The 18916-nt window shown below is 51.9% G+C and overlaps 1 protein-coding gene across 1 annotated transcript in view; it reads right to left on the reverse strand.

Annotated features, from left to right (window-relative positions):
* Positions 1 to 18916, reverse strand: part of ITGA11 (integrin subunit alpha 11) — a 136450-nt gene that overhangs the window by 46849 nt on the left and 70685 nt on the right. Inside the window, exons 3-6 of the mRNA XM_032417596.1 lie at positions 11204 to 11304; positions 6597 to 6688; positions 3303 to 3417; positions 789 to 916 (exon numbers count right to left, since the gene is read on the reverse strand). Coding sequence (XP_032273487.1) covers positions 789 to 916; positions 3303 to 3417; positions 6597 to 6688; positions 11204 to 11304 — 436 coding nt within the window. The remainder of the gene's footprint in view (positions 1 to 788; positions 917 to 3302; positions 3418 to 6596; positions 6689 to 11203; positions 11305 to 18916) is intronic.

The following is an 18916-nucleotide window of genomic DNA, read 5'->3' on the forward strand; positions in this document are numbered from 1 at the left end:
CACCAAAGGTTGGAACCAAGGTTCCTGAAAACTTGGAGGAGAATCTTTTATCGCCAAGGTTGATAAGATATAGACAATATTAATAGCCTCAAAATAAACAAAAAACCTTAAGGGCCTATAGTAGGACTGGAATGATAAAACCTTCCTGTCGGATGGGCCCCAAGTTTATCTGGTGCCTTTTTAAGGCCAGACTTTCGTGCACAAGACCCTAAAGATGACCTTCCCATTGTGGGCAAGTCATTACTTCTTGAGAAAGCCCACTGCCTTTTTAACAGCTCTAATTGTTACAAAATAATTTCCTAGAATGACTTGTAATCTGCCACCTCGTACCTCTTAAATGTCAGTCCTCACTTGGCCACCCAAAACAATACAGAATAAATCGACCCCCTCTTTAGCCTGGTGGCGTTTCGGACACCTGCTGGTAGCTATGTCCTCCCTCCCTCCCCCTTTCGGTCTTCTCTCAAGATCTGTGTGTCTAATTCTCCCCTGTGCCTCACTCAGCAGGGATCCACTCAACCTTCCCTGCCTTCCTTCTTACTCTCTCTAGGAAAAGTTTTTCTTAATAGGTGGCATCTATCCCAGAAGACGGGTTTGGCCGGTGAAGTGGGGCCTCCTCGGAACCGTCCCCGGATGCACCCAGCAGAGGTGGGCGTCCTGGGCTGCAGGGCCTGGGCCTGGCCCTTGCACCTACACCTCATTAGCACGTGCAAAGATGCTCCTCCACGGCCCAGGCCAGAGTCTTCCATAGGTTTGGGGAGCCCTGGTCAGAGGAGGACGGAGACACTCACCTGGATCTGCCCAGGGCCGATGTAGAACTTCTTCAGGATATTGATGAGGAAGTGCTGAACCTCCACCCAGGGGTAGATGCTGTTGGAGCCATCCAGGACAATGATGATGTCCATGTAGGTCTGGCACCCTGGGAAGTGGGGACACGGTCATGGCTGCCCAGTAACTCAGTGCTTTCAGTCTCTGATTCTCCAGGTGTGGGTCCAGGGGACAATAGAAGAAGGACCCTGTCACACGCATGTAATTCTCTGGGCTAGTAGTTTATTTGGGCAACATGAATGATGAGCCCAGGAATTCCTGGCTCTGCTCAGCCACTCTGTGCTGGCTGTTTGAACCAAGCTTAAATCCACCCTGACTCCCTCTGCTCTTCATCAGGGACCAACCTACCATCAGCTGGCTAATGCTTTCAGCCCAAATGAATGAGCTTCACTTTTTAGGAGAGCAGTAAGGGGTGATGGCTTAGGATGAGGGATCCAGCAACAGACCGTTTGATTCCCGGCTTTGCCGGGCATTAGCTGTGTGACCTTGGGCAAGTCACCTAACCTCTCAGTGCCTGTTATTTCTGCCGTAAACACAGGCTTGGTGATAGGAGAAGGTTGCCAGGAGGAATCAAGGAAATGAGGCTTCTAAAGGGCTGAGCACAAAGTCAGTGCCCAAGAAATCTTAGCGGATCCTCTTATTTTTTAAAAATTTTTTTCTATTTATTTTTAAGCAAAGTACTTTGTAAATGTGACAATGACATCGTCAGGTCAAGCATTTGTGCCTTTATTTCTGCTCTGAGCGTAAAGGTTTCTCTATATTCTTATAATATTAATACCAAGTTAAAATGAACACTAAAAACCATCAAAGAAACATTGGTACCGCAACAAATGCAACAATCTTTTAAAATCTAAGTAACTTATTTCTATTGGTGAACGGTTAGGGTTGCTTTGAAATTAGATGTCCCAATATATGATATATACATACTATATTAGATTATATCATATTGAAATATGGGTATCTGCCGACTTCTACTGGAGAATTTTCACACTGTTGTAAAATCCACTTTATAGCAAAATGGCAGGAGACTCCTGTGTGTTAACCATTCCAGTAACTCCTGCACCACGAAGGTGCAGTTGGTTGAAGTCAGTGCTCACCAGAGACAAAAGGTGGTGGCTTTGAATGTAGACATTCTCGTCCCACCTGCACGCTTTGTGCAGCATGTGATGGCCCAATTCTTCTGGGCTAACACAGCCAGATAGCTTTGTCCTTTTCCAGCCTGGTTAATGCCTGCCGCCAGCTGTGTGGTGCGGGCGGCCAGGGACGTGACTGAGACAGAAACTCCTTGGTTAGGCGGAGTTCCTAATCCAGTGGTAGGAACAAGGTTTCTTTTATTTTTAAGCCATCTTTATTATTAGAACGCATTTATTACTGCTGATTTCTTTCTTGCTATTTCACTTTTTTTTTGAAAGCATCTTGGGAAGAACTTTGCTTTAGATCTGTGGTTCCTAAACAGGACTGAACACTCCAGGGAACACACACACACACGCACACACTCACTCACTCCCACGTACACACACCCTGGGGCTTGTCCCAGACCTCCAGAGGGGGTGCCCTGGGGTCTATGTCTGATAAGCTCCCAGCACACTGCTGCTGGTGGGCCAGATGAGCAGGCCTCCACCAGAGGAGTTCCTGGAGGCTTAGATGGTCATTTGTTGGCCTGGGGTGAGGTTCCCCATTCACACCTCATGTGACCGAACTTGCCAGCCACAGCACCGCCTTTCCCTTGGCCACTTTGTGAGCATAGAATCAACACCTCCTCCTCACCCTTAAAAGGACCACTTTCTAGCCCCTGCTGTGCTGATGTCCCCCACCCCCCCCCCACCCCCCTGGCCAGAGGTGCTAATCCCTTCACCCTCAATAAAACGGGTTAGCAGCTGCTTGGATGACGGTATTCAGCCCAGAGGAAATAGTGAGGCTCGGAGCCAAGTAGTCTGGGCTTGCAGGAGACAAGGTCTAAACACTATTTCTCCAGATTTTCTTGGCTGGTGGGGAGTGAGTGGGAGCTTTTGTGTTCCATGAGCCTCTGGGCAAGCTGGGCAGAACTTCCTGATATCCAGGAACACCAGTCAGAGGGGGCCGTTACCAGGGATATTTCTGTTTTCCTTGGCCTTCCACCTACAAGGCAACTGCATCACGTAACATCAGAGGGCACCATTCACATTGTAGTCTAAGTGAACAAGGTCCCCAGAATTGTGCTGAGCATGGCTTGCTGCTCTACATGGTGGCCCAGCAACCTCTTCCTCACTCACAGTGGGTTTGCAGTGAGCCTCTCTGCCTGCCAGGATTGTCTTCATAACCTCAGCTCGTTGGCCTCCCACCAACACTCTGTTGTGGGTAACCCACAGGTTCTGGAGCAGGGCGGGGCTCGAGTCCAGGTGCTGCTTTGTAGCTGCAGGGTGGGGGGGGATCAGAGCTCGGAGCCTTCCATGACCGTCGGCCACTCAGCATGGGTCTGCAGATTTGAAGCTACTTACTTTGGAGAGCTGGGGCCACCGTCTTGGAGAACCTGAAGTTGGAGTTGACTCTCGAACACATCCCTGTGGTGTAGTAGGAACTCCCACACTCGTGAGACCAGAGGGGGCTGCAGGCCTGTGAAGCACAGGGCAGACCCCTAGTCAGTGGGGGGATCTCTGGGAGGGTCCAGACCCAACAGCCTTTGGCCCAGCCCAACCTCCATGACCTAAGATAGACATCCTCTATCTGAGTATTGGTACTCCAAGGATTTAGAGAGTCTTCTTGGAGTCTAACTGAATTCTTTCTTGCTCTAATGTGTTCTAGTTCTCTTGCTTCAGATGGAATGGAGAAAAACTAATCTTAGAGTCCTCCTTAGTTGCATTTTCAAGGGTCCCATTCTCTATCCCATCACCTAGAGTTGTGACTCTCCTTCACCCTTCCTGCCCACCCTACCCACCACGCAGCATCATCCATGAGAGTGGCCCTTCAAGGTCACTAGAAGAACCTCTCTGTCTGAAGAGGTCACCTGAAGGTCCTTACTGGGAAAACTTCCAGGACTGGGTTCCAACAATATACCCATGTGTCTTACTGGCAAAAAAAAAAAAGAATGTTTCTCCTCCTTCTCTGAAATTTGCTACCAACCACATTGATGTCAGCTTCTCATTTAAAGATTAAGTGATGAGTCCCCCTCAGGGTCAGGGTCATTAAAAATGAAAGCCCAGCCACATGCCTCCATTTTTGTCTTGCTGCCAGGAAACCCGGGACTAAATTTTGTCCTATAATTTCCTTTGGTCTGGAAAAATAATTATTCCATTTCTAATTTCTTTCTTTAATTAGCTTTCTTTTTTTAGTCAGATTTTAAGGGTTTTGTTTTATCTCTGTCCTTTGTTGAAGCTGCAGTAAATTATTTCTGGAAGTAGGGGGAGAATAAAGGAGGGTGGATGATGGATGATGGCTAGAGGGATAGATGGATAGGTGATGGCTGGAGGGACAGATGGATAGATGATGATGGATGGATGAATAGATGGATAGATGATGGATGGATAGATGGATAGATAATGGATGGATGAGTGGGTGGATGGATGATGGATGGATGAAAGGGTGGGTGGAAGGATGGATGATGGATGGATAGATTGATAGATGATAGATGGATGGATGGGTGGATAGATGATGGATTGATGGGTGGCTGGATGATGGATAATGGATGGATGGATGATGGATGGATGAATGGATGATGGATAGATAGGTGGGTAGATGATAGATGGATGAGTGGGTGGATGAATGATGGATAATGGATGGATGGATGAATGGATGGATGATGGATAATGGATGATGGATGGGTGTAGGAAGGGATGGATGGAAGGATGAGTGAATGGGTGGATGAACAGATGAATGGAGAGATAAACAATTGGTTGGAGGATGGACTGATGAGTGAATGGATGAATGGATGAGTGAATGAGTGAACAAAAGTTGTCATTTATAAACCAGGGACTTAACCAATCCATGGAAGCCTCAGAGGGTGTATCATACAATCCTTCTTGGGCCTTCATCCACCTTGTGAAGTAGATGAAATCAATTTGGTAGGAACATGATAAGGAGCCTCAGAAGGAAAAAGGAGTAGCAAAAAAGCCCCTGACAGGTCTGTGTGTGGACAGGACCCAGGGTCCTGTTTGCCCTTGGTTGGGATGATGAAGGGCTGCGGGCTGACCACACACCAAGGCACCTCTGGACTTTCCCTGGCAGGGCCACAACGCTCTCCACAGCCCCTGAGCATCCCACTCATCTTGTTGTCCTGGTGTCTGGTGCTCCACACCCTGAATGTCCCATCTGTCCACAGAAACATTGTTTTTTTTTAAGATTTTATTTATTTATTTGACAGAGAGAGACACACAGAGGGAACACAAGCAGGAGGAGTGGGAGAGGGAGAAGCAGGCTTCCCGCCGAACAGGGAACCTGATGCGGGGCTCGATCCCAGGACCCTGGGATCATGACCTGAGCCGAAGGCACACGCTTAATGACTGAGCCACCCAGGCGCCCCTGTCCACAGAAACATATTGTTGGATAAGAACAAAGAGCGACACAAGCCCTCCCATCTTAAAACGAGTGGCTCATTTTATTGGGCTTTCTGGGGTAATGTTTCTCTGAATTCTTCTCCTGTAGCTGTCTCTAGAACTATCTGTCCCAGCTGGCTCCTATTTTGAATCTCCAGCATTGCCCAACCCAGGGCGGCAAGGAGCAGGCAGCGTCCGCCATGATGCCACCCGCACTTGCTGCCTGTGTGCAGGGTGCAGAGACCTCTGACGACAGGCCTTCCTGCCCCAACGTCATGTTTACACTCCTTGTTGGCTTATCAGCTCTCCCCCCACCAGAGCTGAAGCCCCAGGGGAGGCAGGCGCTCTGTTGACTGCTGAATCCCCAGTGTCCAGCATTGGGCTCAGCACATCGTAAGGGCTCAAAGCATCGGTGTTGAAATGAATAAATGTCCCTACCACTTCAGCACAAATACCCCCTCCTCTCTCTTCCCTGCTAAGACCCCTTGTCTCTTCTTGAAAAGCAAATAAAAAACCTCCCCCAGAGGGGCACCTGGGTGGCTCAGTCGTTAAGCATCTGCCTTCGGCTCGGGTCATGATCCCAGGACCCTGGGATCGAGCCCCGCATTGGGCTCCCTGCTTGGCTGAAAACCTGCTTCTCCCTCTCCCACTCCCCCTGCTTGTGTACCTGCTCTCGCTGTGTCTCTCTCTGCCAAATAAATAAATAAAATCCTTAAAAAAAAACAACCTCCCCCAGAAAGCCTTCCCATCTAACCCTGCACAGTCCGGGGGTCCCAGTGCTCTGTATCTCTTCCCTCAGTTGTCGTAAATCTGTGTTCTCTCATTTATGGCTTCCCTTCAGAGACTTCTTAGGGTGTGTGTGTGTCCTGTTTCTTTGACCGAACCTAGAGCAGAGATTCGCGCCCTCCCCCACCCCCGCCTCAGAAATTTGGCTCTCCAGAAGGAGGGATGGGCTCCCTTCACACCGTTGGCCGTCTTTATTCCTGTTCCTTTCAGGCTGTCCATCCTGCATCCCCAAGGTGTGCACACAAAAGAGCTCAATATGTTTTCCTGCCGGGGCTGTCCCCCTCAAAAGCTGAGGGTACACTGGCAGAATGGTACAGGCAGGAAATCTGGGGCAGAGCTGCTCCCTGAGCGTGTGGACAGAGTGTGAGTGTGTAAGGACACAGTGACTCACCCCCTGCCTCTCCTGGCCCCAAGCAGAGGGTCTGTGGGGCAAGAGGGGCGGGGATGTGGAGAGAGGGTGGGGTGGGTGGCTCTTACCAGGAAGCTGTTGTCCTTGGGGTTGGTGGCCAGGCTCAGGCCGAGGCGCATATTGTCCTTCCTCTCGGACACGTTGGACAGAGTGACCCTTCCTGGGGTGGGAGGGAGAAACTTAGCCAGCAGCCGCCCTCCCCCCGCCCACCCCGACCCAGAGCCCCCTGCAGCTGTCCGCCACCAGAGTCCTTCCTGATTCTCCCCGCCCCTCTGGAACCCTTGATCGCCTGCACGTCCAGGCAGCCCTCCATGCTATATTAAGGTCTTGCCCAGACATGGTCTTAGTACTTCCTCACAATTCCCTGTGAGATGAGGAAACTGAGTCTCAGAGAGGCCAAGCAACCTGTTCAAGGTCACACAGCAAGCACTAGGCAGAGCATTGCCTACTCCAGCATTTTTCCTCCTCCAGACATCTGACCGGTCCCTAGCATTCCTCATGTGTCCCGTCCTGCATCTTCCAGAACGCCTGACTTAGGCTGGCTTCCTCTGGGCTGCGTCCCCTCCACATTTTCCTTCAAGCCGGTCTGCCATCAAAACTTAGTGGTCCGGGTCCTCCCGTGACCCTGGCTCTCTGCTCATCTGATAAACTGACATACGATAACCAATTCTCTCCCAGGACAGCAAGAGCTCTCTACAGGTGTTTGAGGTCTTGCGAGAACATCCTTCTGTGGTTGGCTGTCAAGAGAACTGATTAGGAGCAGGATTACTATCAGCCAGCTGAGTGTCAGGAGAGGGCTGGGGCAGATTAGAATTGCTCAAAAAGATTCTGTGGAGGTTTGACAAAATCATTCCACCAGACCACTGAAGGGAAGGAGGCAAGCTTGGCTCCCCCAGAAGTGTCAGTGGCTGTTGGGGTATACATACGTGTGTGGGCATGTGGCAGGGCGTAGAGTTTTGGGGGGAAGTGAGCCGGGCATTTCATTAAATGCAGAGCAGGTCAATCTTCCTGTACTGTGAGGGGCAAGTAGATGTCTTCCCTGCCGACTTCCAAGGACTTGGGTGGCCTCCACTGAGAATGGTTTGCATCTGGATTCGGTGGTGGCTGTCAGTCTGAAGAGGGGCCTGGGGCCGGGCATTAGCAGAGGCCCGAGCTTCGACGCCTCACTGTGCTGTGGGCTGGGGGTGGGGACAGCTGCGTTGGTTGTTTTTTCTCTCTGGGTTCCCCCAGTTGGTAGTAAGGCTCCTTTTGAAATCCAGCCCCTCTCGGCTGGAGACTGAGTGACTGGGGTTGTTTTGTTTTTGTCTATCCAAAGAAGCCAGAGAGAAAAGAATAGTAATAACCCTGTGTTTTTATAATGCCTATATCATTTACAAAATACTGCCCACATGTGCCCTCCCAGGACCCCATCTTGGTCCTGGGAGGCCCAGGAGTCAACATTCCCATTTCACAGATGAGAAAATGGAGATGCAGAGAGGGTTAGTGACTTCTAGAAGGTCAGTTGCTGGTAGATGAGAGAGTGGGGATGTGAGTCCAGGCTGTGCACCATTCCATCCTGAGCTGTCCTGTCTGATGGCAGGGTGGTGGTGGCAATGGGGTGGTAGTGAGAAATCTGGAGAGGAAGCTCTAAGCCCTGACTGGGCAACCTCCACCCCTCAGCAGCTTGGAGACTTCTGCCCTCCGTTTGTGTCAGGGGCACCCCCCCCACCTTACCTTACCTCACCTCACCTCACCCCAGCCAACCTCACTCCACCTCAGCTCACCTCACCTCACCCCACCTCACCTCACCTCAACTCACCTCACCTCACCCCACCCCACCTCACTCCACCTCAGCTCACCTCACCTCACCCCACCTCACTTCACCTCATCTTATTTCACCTCACCTCACCTCACCTCACTTCACCTCACCTCACATCACCCCACCTCACTTCACCTCACCTCACCTCACCTCACCTCACTTCACCTCACCTCACTTCACCTCGCTTCACCCCACCTCACTTCACCTCACCTTACTTCACCTCACCTCACCTCACCTCACTGTGTACCATCTCCTCCCCCCTGGTCTCAGTGACCAAGTCCTTAGTCAGATTGCTGACCCAGAAGCTGATGAACATGGTAGGGGAGACTCAAGCTCACATCCTGCTTTTGCTGCATACAGGCCTTGTGGATTGGGGCAGTCACCACCCTCTCCTGGGTTCGGTCTGCTCCTCTGTGAGCAGGAGAGACTAGCATCTTTCTCAGTGGGTCTGTTTGAGGACTGTGTGGCACAAGGCCTTCCTCACGCGGAGCCTGCCTTCCAGAATCGCATCCTCTGCCTGAGCCTCTGCCCTTCGTTAAAACCCCGACTTCATCCAGGTGTCGGGAAGAAAGTGCCAGTGACAGGCTTTTTCACACTGAGTTGTGAATGTCTGCCACCCATTTAGCCTTCCCTGGAGAGAGAAGAAAGAACATTCCTGGCTTGGTGAGGCTCACAGCCTGGAAAGGCCATAGGAAACCCCAGGAGTCAGGTTTCCCAGCCTTGCGTTTTCCACTGTGGGGATAAACTGACAGATGGTCTTCCTGCCTTACACTTTCTCCTTGGTGGGAGGGAAAGAAACATTCCTCAAATGAAGGGCTTCATGATCGGTTCTTTTCCTCTGCTCTGACTCACTCTGCTGCCCACCACCTCCCAGCTTATGCCCCAGTTCGGGAATGTTTTCCAGGGTCTGATGGCTTCATGGCTCTCACTGCCAGCAGGGGCTCCTCCTCCTTTGGAGGGAAATAGGATCCACACTGGAAATCAGAGCAGTAAAGGAAACTAAATGATGAGTTCATGTGTCTATGTCCCCACCTGGACCAGGAGCTTCTCTCAGCGGCCTTAGCCTGGACCCAGTGCTCACCCCTCCCACCCCCTCCTCGCTCCCTCTGCCCCAGCTGTGCGGCCCTTCTTTCAGAGTAAGCTCATTCCCACCTCAGGGCCTTTGCACGTGCTCTCCCACTGCCTGGCATGCTCTGGCTCCACCTGACTCCTTGCCATCGGACCTTTGCTCAAATGTTACCTGCTTAAGGAGGCCTCCCCTGACCACCTTACTAAGGTAGAATCTCCTCCCCGCCGCCTCCCTCCCCAGCCTCTCCTCTCATAGCTCTGTGGTTGATCACACAGCATTTCTCCCTCCCTGTAGCAGCATGCCTGTCTACCTCTACCTGATTTCTAGTTTGTCTGCTTGCTTCTTGTCCTCTCCCAGGAGAGCCCTTGGCTTCCTGTGCCCTGCTGTTTCCCCAGAAACTAGCACAGTGCTTGGCACATACTAGGTTTTCAGTAAAATTTGGGGACATATTAGACCTGGAATAGATCCTAGGGTCATCGAGTCCACCCTCCTCACTTTACACATGAGCGAACCGAGGCTCAGAGACAGGATGTGAACTCCCTATGGACACACAGCGCAGAAACGGTCCAGCTGGAAGGAGAAACCCAGCGGGGCTTGTTTCAGAAGCCTGTGCCTTCAGGGTGGGGGTGATTGGGTTCTGTGAGCCACCAGCGAGGCTCCCGCCTCCCCCCAGACTGTTTCCTTACTGGAGTCTGGGCCCCGGCTGTGCTAGGGGTTTGAACTTCCCACCCACGGTGCGGACGCAGATGTGGACAGCAGGAGCGTCCGGCACCATGTGATGGGACAGCTGGCCGCCCTGGGGATCTGGGTTCTTGGGCTTTCTCTTTGATGCGGGCCTTTGCCTCCATCTGCTTATCTGTTGAAGCTCTGCCACCTCCCCCACCAGGCCCGCCCCGCCGGCTTCACCTCCCCAGGGAGCCCCACCCCTCGGCTGGCTGCTGGGGGCCAGAGGCTGCCTTCCTAGAAGGCGGGGAGGCCAAGGGTCCTGGCTCTGGGGAAGGCAAGCCTTAGCGGCAGGGCTGAGATGGCAGCATCTCAGCCCAAATGGAACTTTCGCTCCCTTCTGAAAGCATGGTGTGATCTTTAGGACAGAGTGGAAGTGCTTCAGAGGACTAGCATGGGTGTTTTCACAGATGCACAAGGATGTGCACACATGCGCACACGCATACGCCCACACGGATCCTGCGGGGCTCTTGGGTGAGGACAACGCCTTCATTTCTGGAAGGCCATGCTGCTCACTGACGGCAGGGTGGCTGAGGGCTGCCTGGATTGGAACCTCGGCCTCGCTACTTCTTAGCTAGGGGACTCTCGACAGATGCCCTCACCTCCCCCTGCTGCCATTCCCTCCTTTGTTACCTTAAATCTCGAATGGTCGTCGAGGGGATTAAACGAGTCAAAAATCCCTAAAAGTGCTTAAACCAGTGCCGGGTACACAGGGAACATTATAGAAGATATATGAATATTCGCTATTGTTATTACTTCAAAACTGGAAAGAAGACAGGAAATGTCTTTCTCCCGCTGGGAGAAAAAGCCTTGCATTGAGGGGCAGTGAGGGAGTCGGAAAGAGCAACGGCCGGGTACACTGGAGGGCAAAGTTTGCATCCTGGCTGGCCCCTGACAAGCTGGTGCAACTCTGAGAAAGTGGCTTCCTCTCTCTGGCCTCAGCTTGCTCATCTGTAAAATGGGGGCAGCGACCCCAGGGTGAGTGGGAGAAGCCAGTGTGACTGTGGGCATGGACGTGCTTTAAAGCCTGTCCCACCCTAGACGGTGGTTGGCCTCACTGTGGGGAGACCAGAGGCTCACATTACCCAGGTTGAGCTTGGTGCAGTTCCCATGGGTCACCGGACACTTGTACACGTCTCCTGTCTTCTGGTGGCCATTGGTTTCCAATGGAGCACCCACGACCAGCCTGGGAAGGAAAAGAAGACAAGTAAAGACGCTGGAGGAGGTGCTTCTTCCTGGCAGAGGTTGGAACGGGGAGGGCGGTACTGAGGGGAAGATGGGGTGAGGAAGGCGGGAGGAAATGCTCAGGGGCAGCCGTGTGTAGACCCTCCAACTCAGAACTGTGTCTCCCAGGGAGAGGGACACCAGGTGTTTGGCACGAAGTCATGGGGCCTGTGACCTACTCTGGGCCCTTGCCAAGATCTAGAGATACAGAGATGAAGACCACATGGGTTCTGATGAAGACCAAAAGGGATGGAGGTTAGTCCCTGGGAGAAGACAGCAGGGCAGATGTCATGGGGGAGGTGTGGTTGGCCTGGGTCTTAACGGGTGATGATGAGTTTGTCAAACAGTGGGAGGGTGGTAGTGGTGGTCATTCAGGCAGAGGAATGATGGTTTTGGAGCCATAGAGTCTTGGCCATGTGTTAGGACCTGTGGAGGGCCTCATTCCTCATCGTACGTGACAGTCCTTCCGCTGGGGACCCAGGGGTGGGGGGGCATGGTGCCTAGTGGTCATTCATGGCTGCTTCCTGAGCCACTAAATCTTTGCTCAAGGTGGGCGAGGCACCCAGTGGGGCTAAAGCGTGGCCAGGGGCAGGCACCCAGCTGGGGCCTCCGCCTTGAGCCTATGCCTTTGTGACCTTACTTGCCCAAAGAAGCAATCGTGTCTTCTGACTTCTGATGGCTGAGAGAGGACAGGCTTGGAGGTTCAGGCTACCCAGGACTCCAGTGGCTTCTTGTGGTCAGATGGCCCCTGGCCCCCGCTCCTGCCCACCTCTCTCTGCTCTCAGGGAAGCGTGAGAGGTCTGAAGGGGGTGGTTAACAGAGCTCTGTTTGAAATTAGAGTTTATGAAATAAGAGCTGAGCTTTCTCCCCTGGGAACCAGATAATGACAGATTCTAAATATATCCGCTTATTAAGCATGCCTATTTTTGACCAGCAGGAATTAATTGGACCCATAAAATCTGTTTGTCTAGACGATGTGATTTTTGGCTACTTAATTCTGTGAGCGATTGTGTGGTCAAGGCTGCTGCATTCTTTTCAGCAAGGGGGGGTGGGGAGAGAGAGGGAGAGACAGAAAGACACAGAGAGAGACAAAGAGAAAGGGAGGGAAGGAGGGAAGGAGAGAGGTAGAGAATGAGTGAGGGAGGGAGAGAGAGAGGGAGAGGAGAGAGAGAGACAGGGAGGGAGGGAGAGAGACAGGAAGGGAGGGAGAGAGGAAGAGAAAGCCAGGGACGGAGGGAGGAAAAGAAGGATGAAGAGAGGGAGGGAGGGGGGGAGAGAGGGAGATGGGTGGGGGGGTGGGGGGGAGAGAGGGAACTATCAGTAAGTGAGCCTTGGGCTCCAAGCTTGCTTTTCTGGCTGCTCTAGTTTTCAAGGTCAACCTGATATGTGACCCAGTCTCCAAAGGGATGTTCCCTCCAGGGCCCCACCGCCTGCTGGTGAGTGCTTGCTAGAAAGAACGCTTTTGAGGAACACCTCATATGGTGCCCCTGGGAGAACTAGGTGCAGCAGGTTCTAGGTCAGAAAAACCATAACCATCTGCTAGAAAACCTGTCTCCATGTGTCTTCTAGAAAACACCTCAGCAGCCTGATAAGGTGGACTCCTCACAACTCTGCCCATTTTATGGAGTGGAACTTTGAGGCCTCAGCGGCCTACTTGATGGGGCCCCCAACACAGGGATAGGCCTTTGGGTTGAGATTGTAGGGGCTGTGGTCTGTGTGGTCTTGAGAGGTCATTGAACTTTCCAGACCTTGGTTTTCTTAGCTGTGAAATGGGGTTATCAACCCCCGTACTATCTCTGTGTGAAGTCACAGATGTCAAAAGTCATTCGGAAACCAGAGGGGCTATCTCTAAGTAACCTATGCAGAAAGACTAAGGTCATGGGGCGCCTGGGTGGCTCAGTTGGTTGAGCGGCTGCCTTCGGCTCAGGTCGTGATCCCGGAGTCCTGGGATCGAGCCCCACGTCGGGCTCCCTGCTCAGTGGAGAGCCTGCTTCTCCCTCTCCCTCTGCCTGCCTCTCTGCCTACTTGTGTTCTCTCTTTCTCTGTCAAATAAATAAATAAAATCTTTAAAAAAAAAAAAAAAAGACTAAGGTCATGTGGTCTGGCAATGTCCAGCATGTAACAATCTGGCAGTTAAATCCACCAAATCATTGTGACCCCAAACTTGCCTCAAGACCAGGTGTTGTTCTTTTCAAAGAACAAGGGCCAGCCCCTACCTCCCCTCTCCATTCTCCAGACCTGATTTCCCTGGGGGACGTTGGCATCTCACGAGGTGGCAGGACAGGGCATACTGTCCCCATATTACAGATGCAGAAGCTGAGGCCCCAAGAGGGAAGCTGACCCAGGCCCCCCAATCTGTCTGTGGCAGAGCCACGACTGGTTCTCCTGGTACAGCTTTGTCTGTGTTGCCCCAAATATTTCTTTGCCATGCAGTGAGGGCCTGGGTCAGCCTTCTTTACCATTCTCGAGTCCTACCGTTACGTGCGCCTGTCAGACTTGAGGTTTTGAGGCTATGATTCAATCTCACTGCGAGGGGGTAACTGCCCAAGCCCAGGGAAAATGTTTGCGTCACCACTGAGACCAGCCAAATGGCTCCTGGGGTCTGGCAGCCCTGGCCATCCCCTGTGGCCTCAGCCTTATATAGCCATCTGCGGCCTCAGGCTTGCCATGCCTCTGGGGGCAGGACACCAGTCCCTGTGGTGTGGGCCCCAGACAGCAAGACAAACCCCAAAGGTCATGGCGAGCATCAGGCCCTTTCCATGGGCTGTGTGCTGTGACTCACTGGCTGTGGGCTCCCGGCATTCTTCTGGGATCAGGGCTGCTGTGGGTGGGAGAATTGGTGGCAGGCTTCAGCCACAGCCCTGTGGGACCCCTCCCTGGTGGCTGCCCTCTATAGAAGCAGGACCTTGCCAAGGGAGGAGGCTCCCCGGAGAGAAGGCCACCTGAGGAAGGCAGGTGTGGCCCTGCTGGGTGCCGGGCTCCTTGGCTCCCAGCAAGTCCTGGCTCTGTACCTCACACCCTCTCCAACAGGGCCCCATGGGAACTCATCCTGACCTCTGCTTATCCTTGGCTCTATCCTTCAAGGCAATTTCAGCCTCTGAACCTTTTCAAACGCATGCTCCTATCAGAAAAAAAGGTAACATGTACCTCCAATGTGTATAAATTTATATGTAAATTATACTACTGTGAAACTGTTAGTCTGTATCTTAAATATCAGTAATGGGTTTTTTTCAGATAAAATATAAACTTAAATAGAACTTGAATCATTTTATTTCTGTGCCCCAAGTATACTGTCCTACCCATGCCCAGTGGAGTGCACATCCCACCCCGGACACCATCCCTTTGAGATCTGGCAAAATTCCCACCTACTCCAGGAAGTCCTCCCTGATTACCCCATGCTTTCCCACATGAACTAGCATGTAATCTCTCCTGCCTGCTGTGGCCAGTAGTTTATCATAATTCCTTGAAGGCTGAGATGTCCTCATCTGGCCTTGCTGCCAGGACTAGCATTGGGTGGTCTGGAAGGTCCTCGGTAAAGAGGTACCTATCAGCTTCTCTGACCTTATGGTTGATGGTCCAGAGCTGCAGCAGTGGCTTCCAGAGCTTTTGGCTTTGCCTCAGACCTAAGAGGAGCCCCAAGTTCAGTGCCCAGAAAAAGGGTTACTGAGAAATGGAGTATTTTCTGTGCAAAGGAGTGATCCAGCTTCCATTTAGAGTCAGTGTTGCTTGCTTCCCTGGGTCCCATGTCTCTCTTCCCACAGTCCTCGTTTTTGTTTGGGGATCCAGGGAACCTGGCTCCATTCCCAGTTCTAGGGACTGAGCACATACCTCAGGCGAGGCCAAGTTTATCCCCTGGCTGCAGTGATTAAGTCAGGGTCACCCCCATCAGAGTGAATCTCGGGACTTTTGCTTGGGACTCAGGGACCAAAGTAGTTCCTTTTCTCTGGACGCCATATGTAGATGTAAGCCGTGGAATTGCCGGCAGCCACCTTGTGGCAACGAGAGTTGTGAGCTGATGCATGGACAGAGGGAGGGCTGAGAGAAGCATTAAGAGAAGGAGCTGAAGTCCTGATGATACTGTAAGCCCCCAGATCAAACTCTACCTGAAGCAATAACTACTTTTTACATATAAACCTGTTTGGGTTGAGTTTTCAGGTATTTATAACCATAGACATCTAACTAGAGTGTGCCAAAAAATCCACATAGTTAAAATTACCCTTAGAAATTCCATATATTACCATGCTGTAAGAGGAACCTGACATCCAAGGCCAAAGAGAGAGGAGCAGATTCCTATCCTTCAGCTCCTGCTCCATCTGGGGCATAGACTTACTTTGCCGCGAGTGGTGGGTGGATTCAGAGACACCACGCATATTATTTCTCTGGTTGTTTAGCTGAATGCATAAAACCGTCCCCTGGTCCAGCCTTTGGGAACAGAAATTCTTTTGTTCTATGTGCATCACTCTTACAACAGCTCCTTGGACAGGGAGCTCTGCACTCCTGGGGTTTCTGGTTACCTGGTAACTGACCGGGCAGGCCATTGGAGCCGAGAGGAAACTGAGAGGTTCCTTGGGTCAGCCTCACGACATGACAGTGAGTCATCGGAAGCCAGAGCAGGGAAGTCCAATGTCTCAGGTCTCAGAGCACACAGTTCATGGCATCCTGATTCCCAGGGCAATGGTCCCCCAAAGCCGGGAGGGTGGAAAGCATGGGGGCAGGGGCTGGGGCTCTAGGCTCAGCTCAGCCTTTTACCGGCTGAGCCTGGGGAGGTGGGTGTGAACAGCTTAGCTCCCCAGCAAATGGGGTCAGCAGAAGCCATGGGCACAAAAAGGCCATCAGAGTCTTGGGGAAGGAAAGAGGAAACTTCCAACTGATGGGCCTGCCCTCCGAGGAGGTCCTGAGCCCAGAGGTCAGCACAAACTGCTGAGCAAAGGCAGGATGTGGGGTTTCATCTGCTCCCCGGGCAGCCTCTTTGCCCCTCTCTGCCAGACCTGGCCCTCGCATCCTAGGAAATCTGACTATCATTGATTATTTTTTTCATTTTAATGAAACCCTTTTGGTGTCGTTGAATTGCACTTGATTTTGATCACCAGAACAGCTTTGAGGCTGGAAGGGCAGTTAGTATCTGAGGCTCAGAAGGTGATGTGACAAGGCTGTGGAGAGACACTGGGACTCCAAGTCTAGTGCTCTTTCCACCACTGTGAAAGAGTGGCCAGTTCAGAAGGCCCAACGTGGAGAGGGGCTGCCCCCCTGGAGCCAGCTGGGCCTATCCTCCAGGGGCCTCTTGCCTCCTCCTCTCCCACCCATCCTATTCCCTCCCTCACCTGTTCCTCTCTCCCAGCACCCCTACTCCACTCAAACCCACCCAGGCCCTTTGCTCCACTTTTTTCTTGGCTCCATTTTCCTTCCCTGAAATCAGATAGGGGCATCGGGGAGGGAGGTCCACTTGAAGAGCAGAGAGCTCAGGGGAACAAAGGAGAGACTATTCCTTTACTGAGGTTTTTCCTCTCCCTCTCTCTCCATGGAAAATGTAATCTCCTGCAGCCAGCAGGAATAGGGTGGTTAATGTGTTCAAGATGGGGCTGGGGAAGTGCTGAGTGCAGCAAACCCGGTGCTGGGGCGGGGGCCCTGGGGCTGTATTGGCTGGGGGCAGGGTGCGGAGGGAGAGCCCTCCTGGCACCTGCTGATCTTCCTGGTTCGGTCGGAGGGGCTTGTGGCTCAGAGGCCTGGCAAGGCCTGGACTCCTGGGGGCCAGAAAAATGAAGACTCCTCTGTTTGCCAGCGCATCCCTAACTCCCCCTGCCCCTGTGCAACCCCCATCAGAGGTGGAAATCCTTTGTGTGCATTTGAAACAAACACATATACAGTGAGGATTAATTTTATGTGCCAACTTGACAGGGCTAGGGGTGTTCAGACATTTGGTCAAACATTATTCTGGGTGTATCTGCGAGGGTGTTCTGGGATGAGATGAGCATTTAAATCTGAAGACTGAGGAAAGCAGATTGTCCTCCCTCGTGTGGGTGGGCCTCATTCAAACAGTCGAAGGCCTGAAGACAAGAGGGCTGACCCTAGCCCCAGTAACAGAGAATCCTTCCTAACAGACTGCCTTGGAACTGAGACATTGGCTTTTTCTTATTTGCGATCTCAAATGGAAACTTCCGCTCTCCTAGGTCTCCAGCCAGCGGCCCTTCACACAGTAACTACCCCATCGGCTCCTCTGAGTCTCCAGCTTGCTGATGTACCCTGCAGATCTTGGGACTCACCAGCCTCCATAATCATGTGAACCAACTCCTTATAATAAATCTCTCTATATAGGGGCGCCTGGGTGGTTCAGTCGTTGGGCATCTGCCTTCGGCTCAGGTTGTGATCTCAGGGTCCTGGGATTGAGCCCCACATCGGGCTCCCTGCTCCGCGGGAAGCCTGCTTCTCCCTCTCCCACTCCCCCTGCTTGTGTTCTCGCTCTCGCTGTGTCTCTCTCTGTCAAATAAATAAATAAAATCTTTAAAAAAAATCTCTTTATATATGTATATGTATACACACACATATACACACACATCCTATCGGTTCTGTTTCTCTGGAGAACCCTAATACAGTTACATAGTGCTTGTTCCATTCTAAGGGTTTTGCATGTATTTGCTGCTCCTGGTGATCCACGCCCTCATTCATTCATGAATCATGAGCATTTATTGAGCCCCTGCTAAACCACCAAGCACTGGGGGCATGACAACGTGTATGATGTCATCTTGCCTTCCGGAGGTTTCCAGAGGAGCCTCCCCGGTGAGACAGGCAGGTTAAGAGGTCGTTACAACACTCCAGTGGTTCTCAAAGTGGTTCCCAGACCAGCAGCATCAGCCTCCCCTGGAGCTGGTTAGAAATGCAACATCCTGCCCTCCACCCCCACCCCAAAACTGACAGAATCAGAAACTAAAAGGGGGACCCAGCATCTGTGTATTAACAGGCCCTCCAGGGGATGCTGATGCATGTAATCATAATACATAGGGTGACCTGCAACCCTAGCTGAGCTCAAAGCCCCAAATCCATTCCAGTAAAATCCACCCTCTTTACTCTGCCTGCCAATGCTCTGTGTTTGCTCACTGCCACTCACGTGCCTGTCCCCCCTTTTATCAGGGTGGCTCTGAATGTGGCATGGCTGGGTCTGTCACTTGGGGCTCAGCTCCAATGTCACCTCCCCCAAGGGCGCCTTTCCTGACCACCTGCCACTCCTGTCTCACCACCCTGCCTTAGCTTCCGATAGCACTTCCCCGTCTCTGAAGACAACTTCTTTTTTTTTTTTAAAGATTTATTTATTTGAGAGAGAGAACATGAGTGGAAGGGGCAGAGGGAAAGACAGAGAGAGAGAATCTCAAGCAGACTCTGGGCTCAGTGTGGAGCCCGATGTGGGGCTCCATCTCACTACAGTGAGATCAGGACCTGAGCCGAAACCAAGAATCGGGTGCTCAACGAACTTCACCACCCAGGTGCCCTTGAAAATGCCTTTTTAATTTTTTTCCCATTCATCATCTTTTTAAAAAATTTTTTTTTCATCTTTTTAAAAATTTTTTGACACAGAGAGAGCA

Source organism: Phoca vitulina, unplaced genomic scaffold (genome assembly GCF_004348235.1).
Source record: "Phoca vitulina isolate PV1807 unplaced genomic scaffold, GSC_HSeal_1.0 scaffold20, whole genome shotgun sequence".
Classification (NCBI taxonomy): Eukaryota; Metazoa; Chordata; class Mammalia; order Carnivora; family Phocidae; genus Phoca; species Phoca vitulina.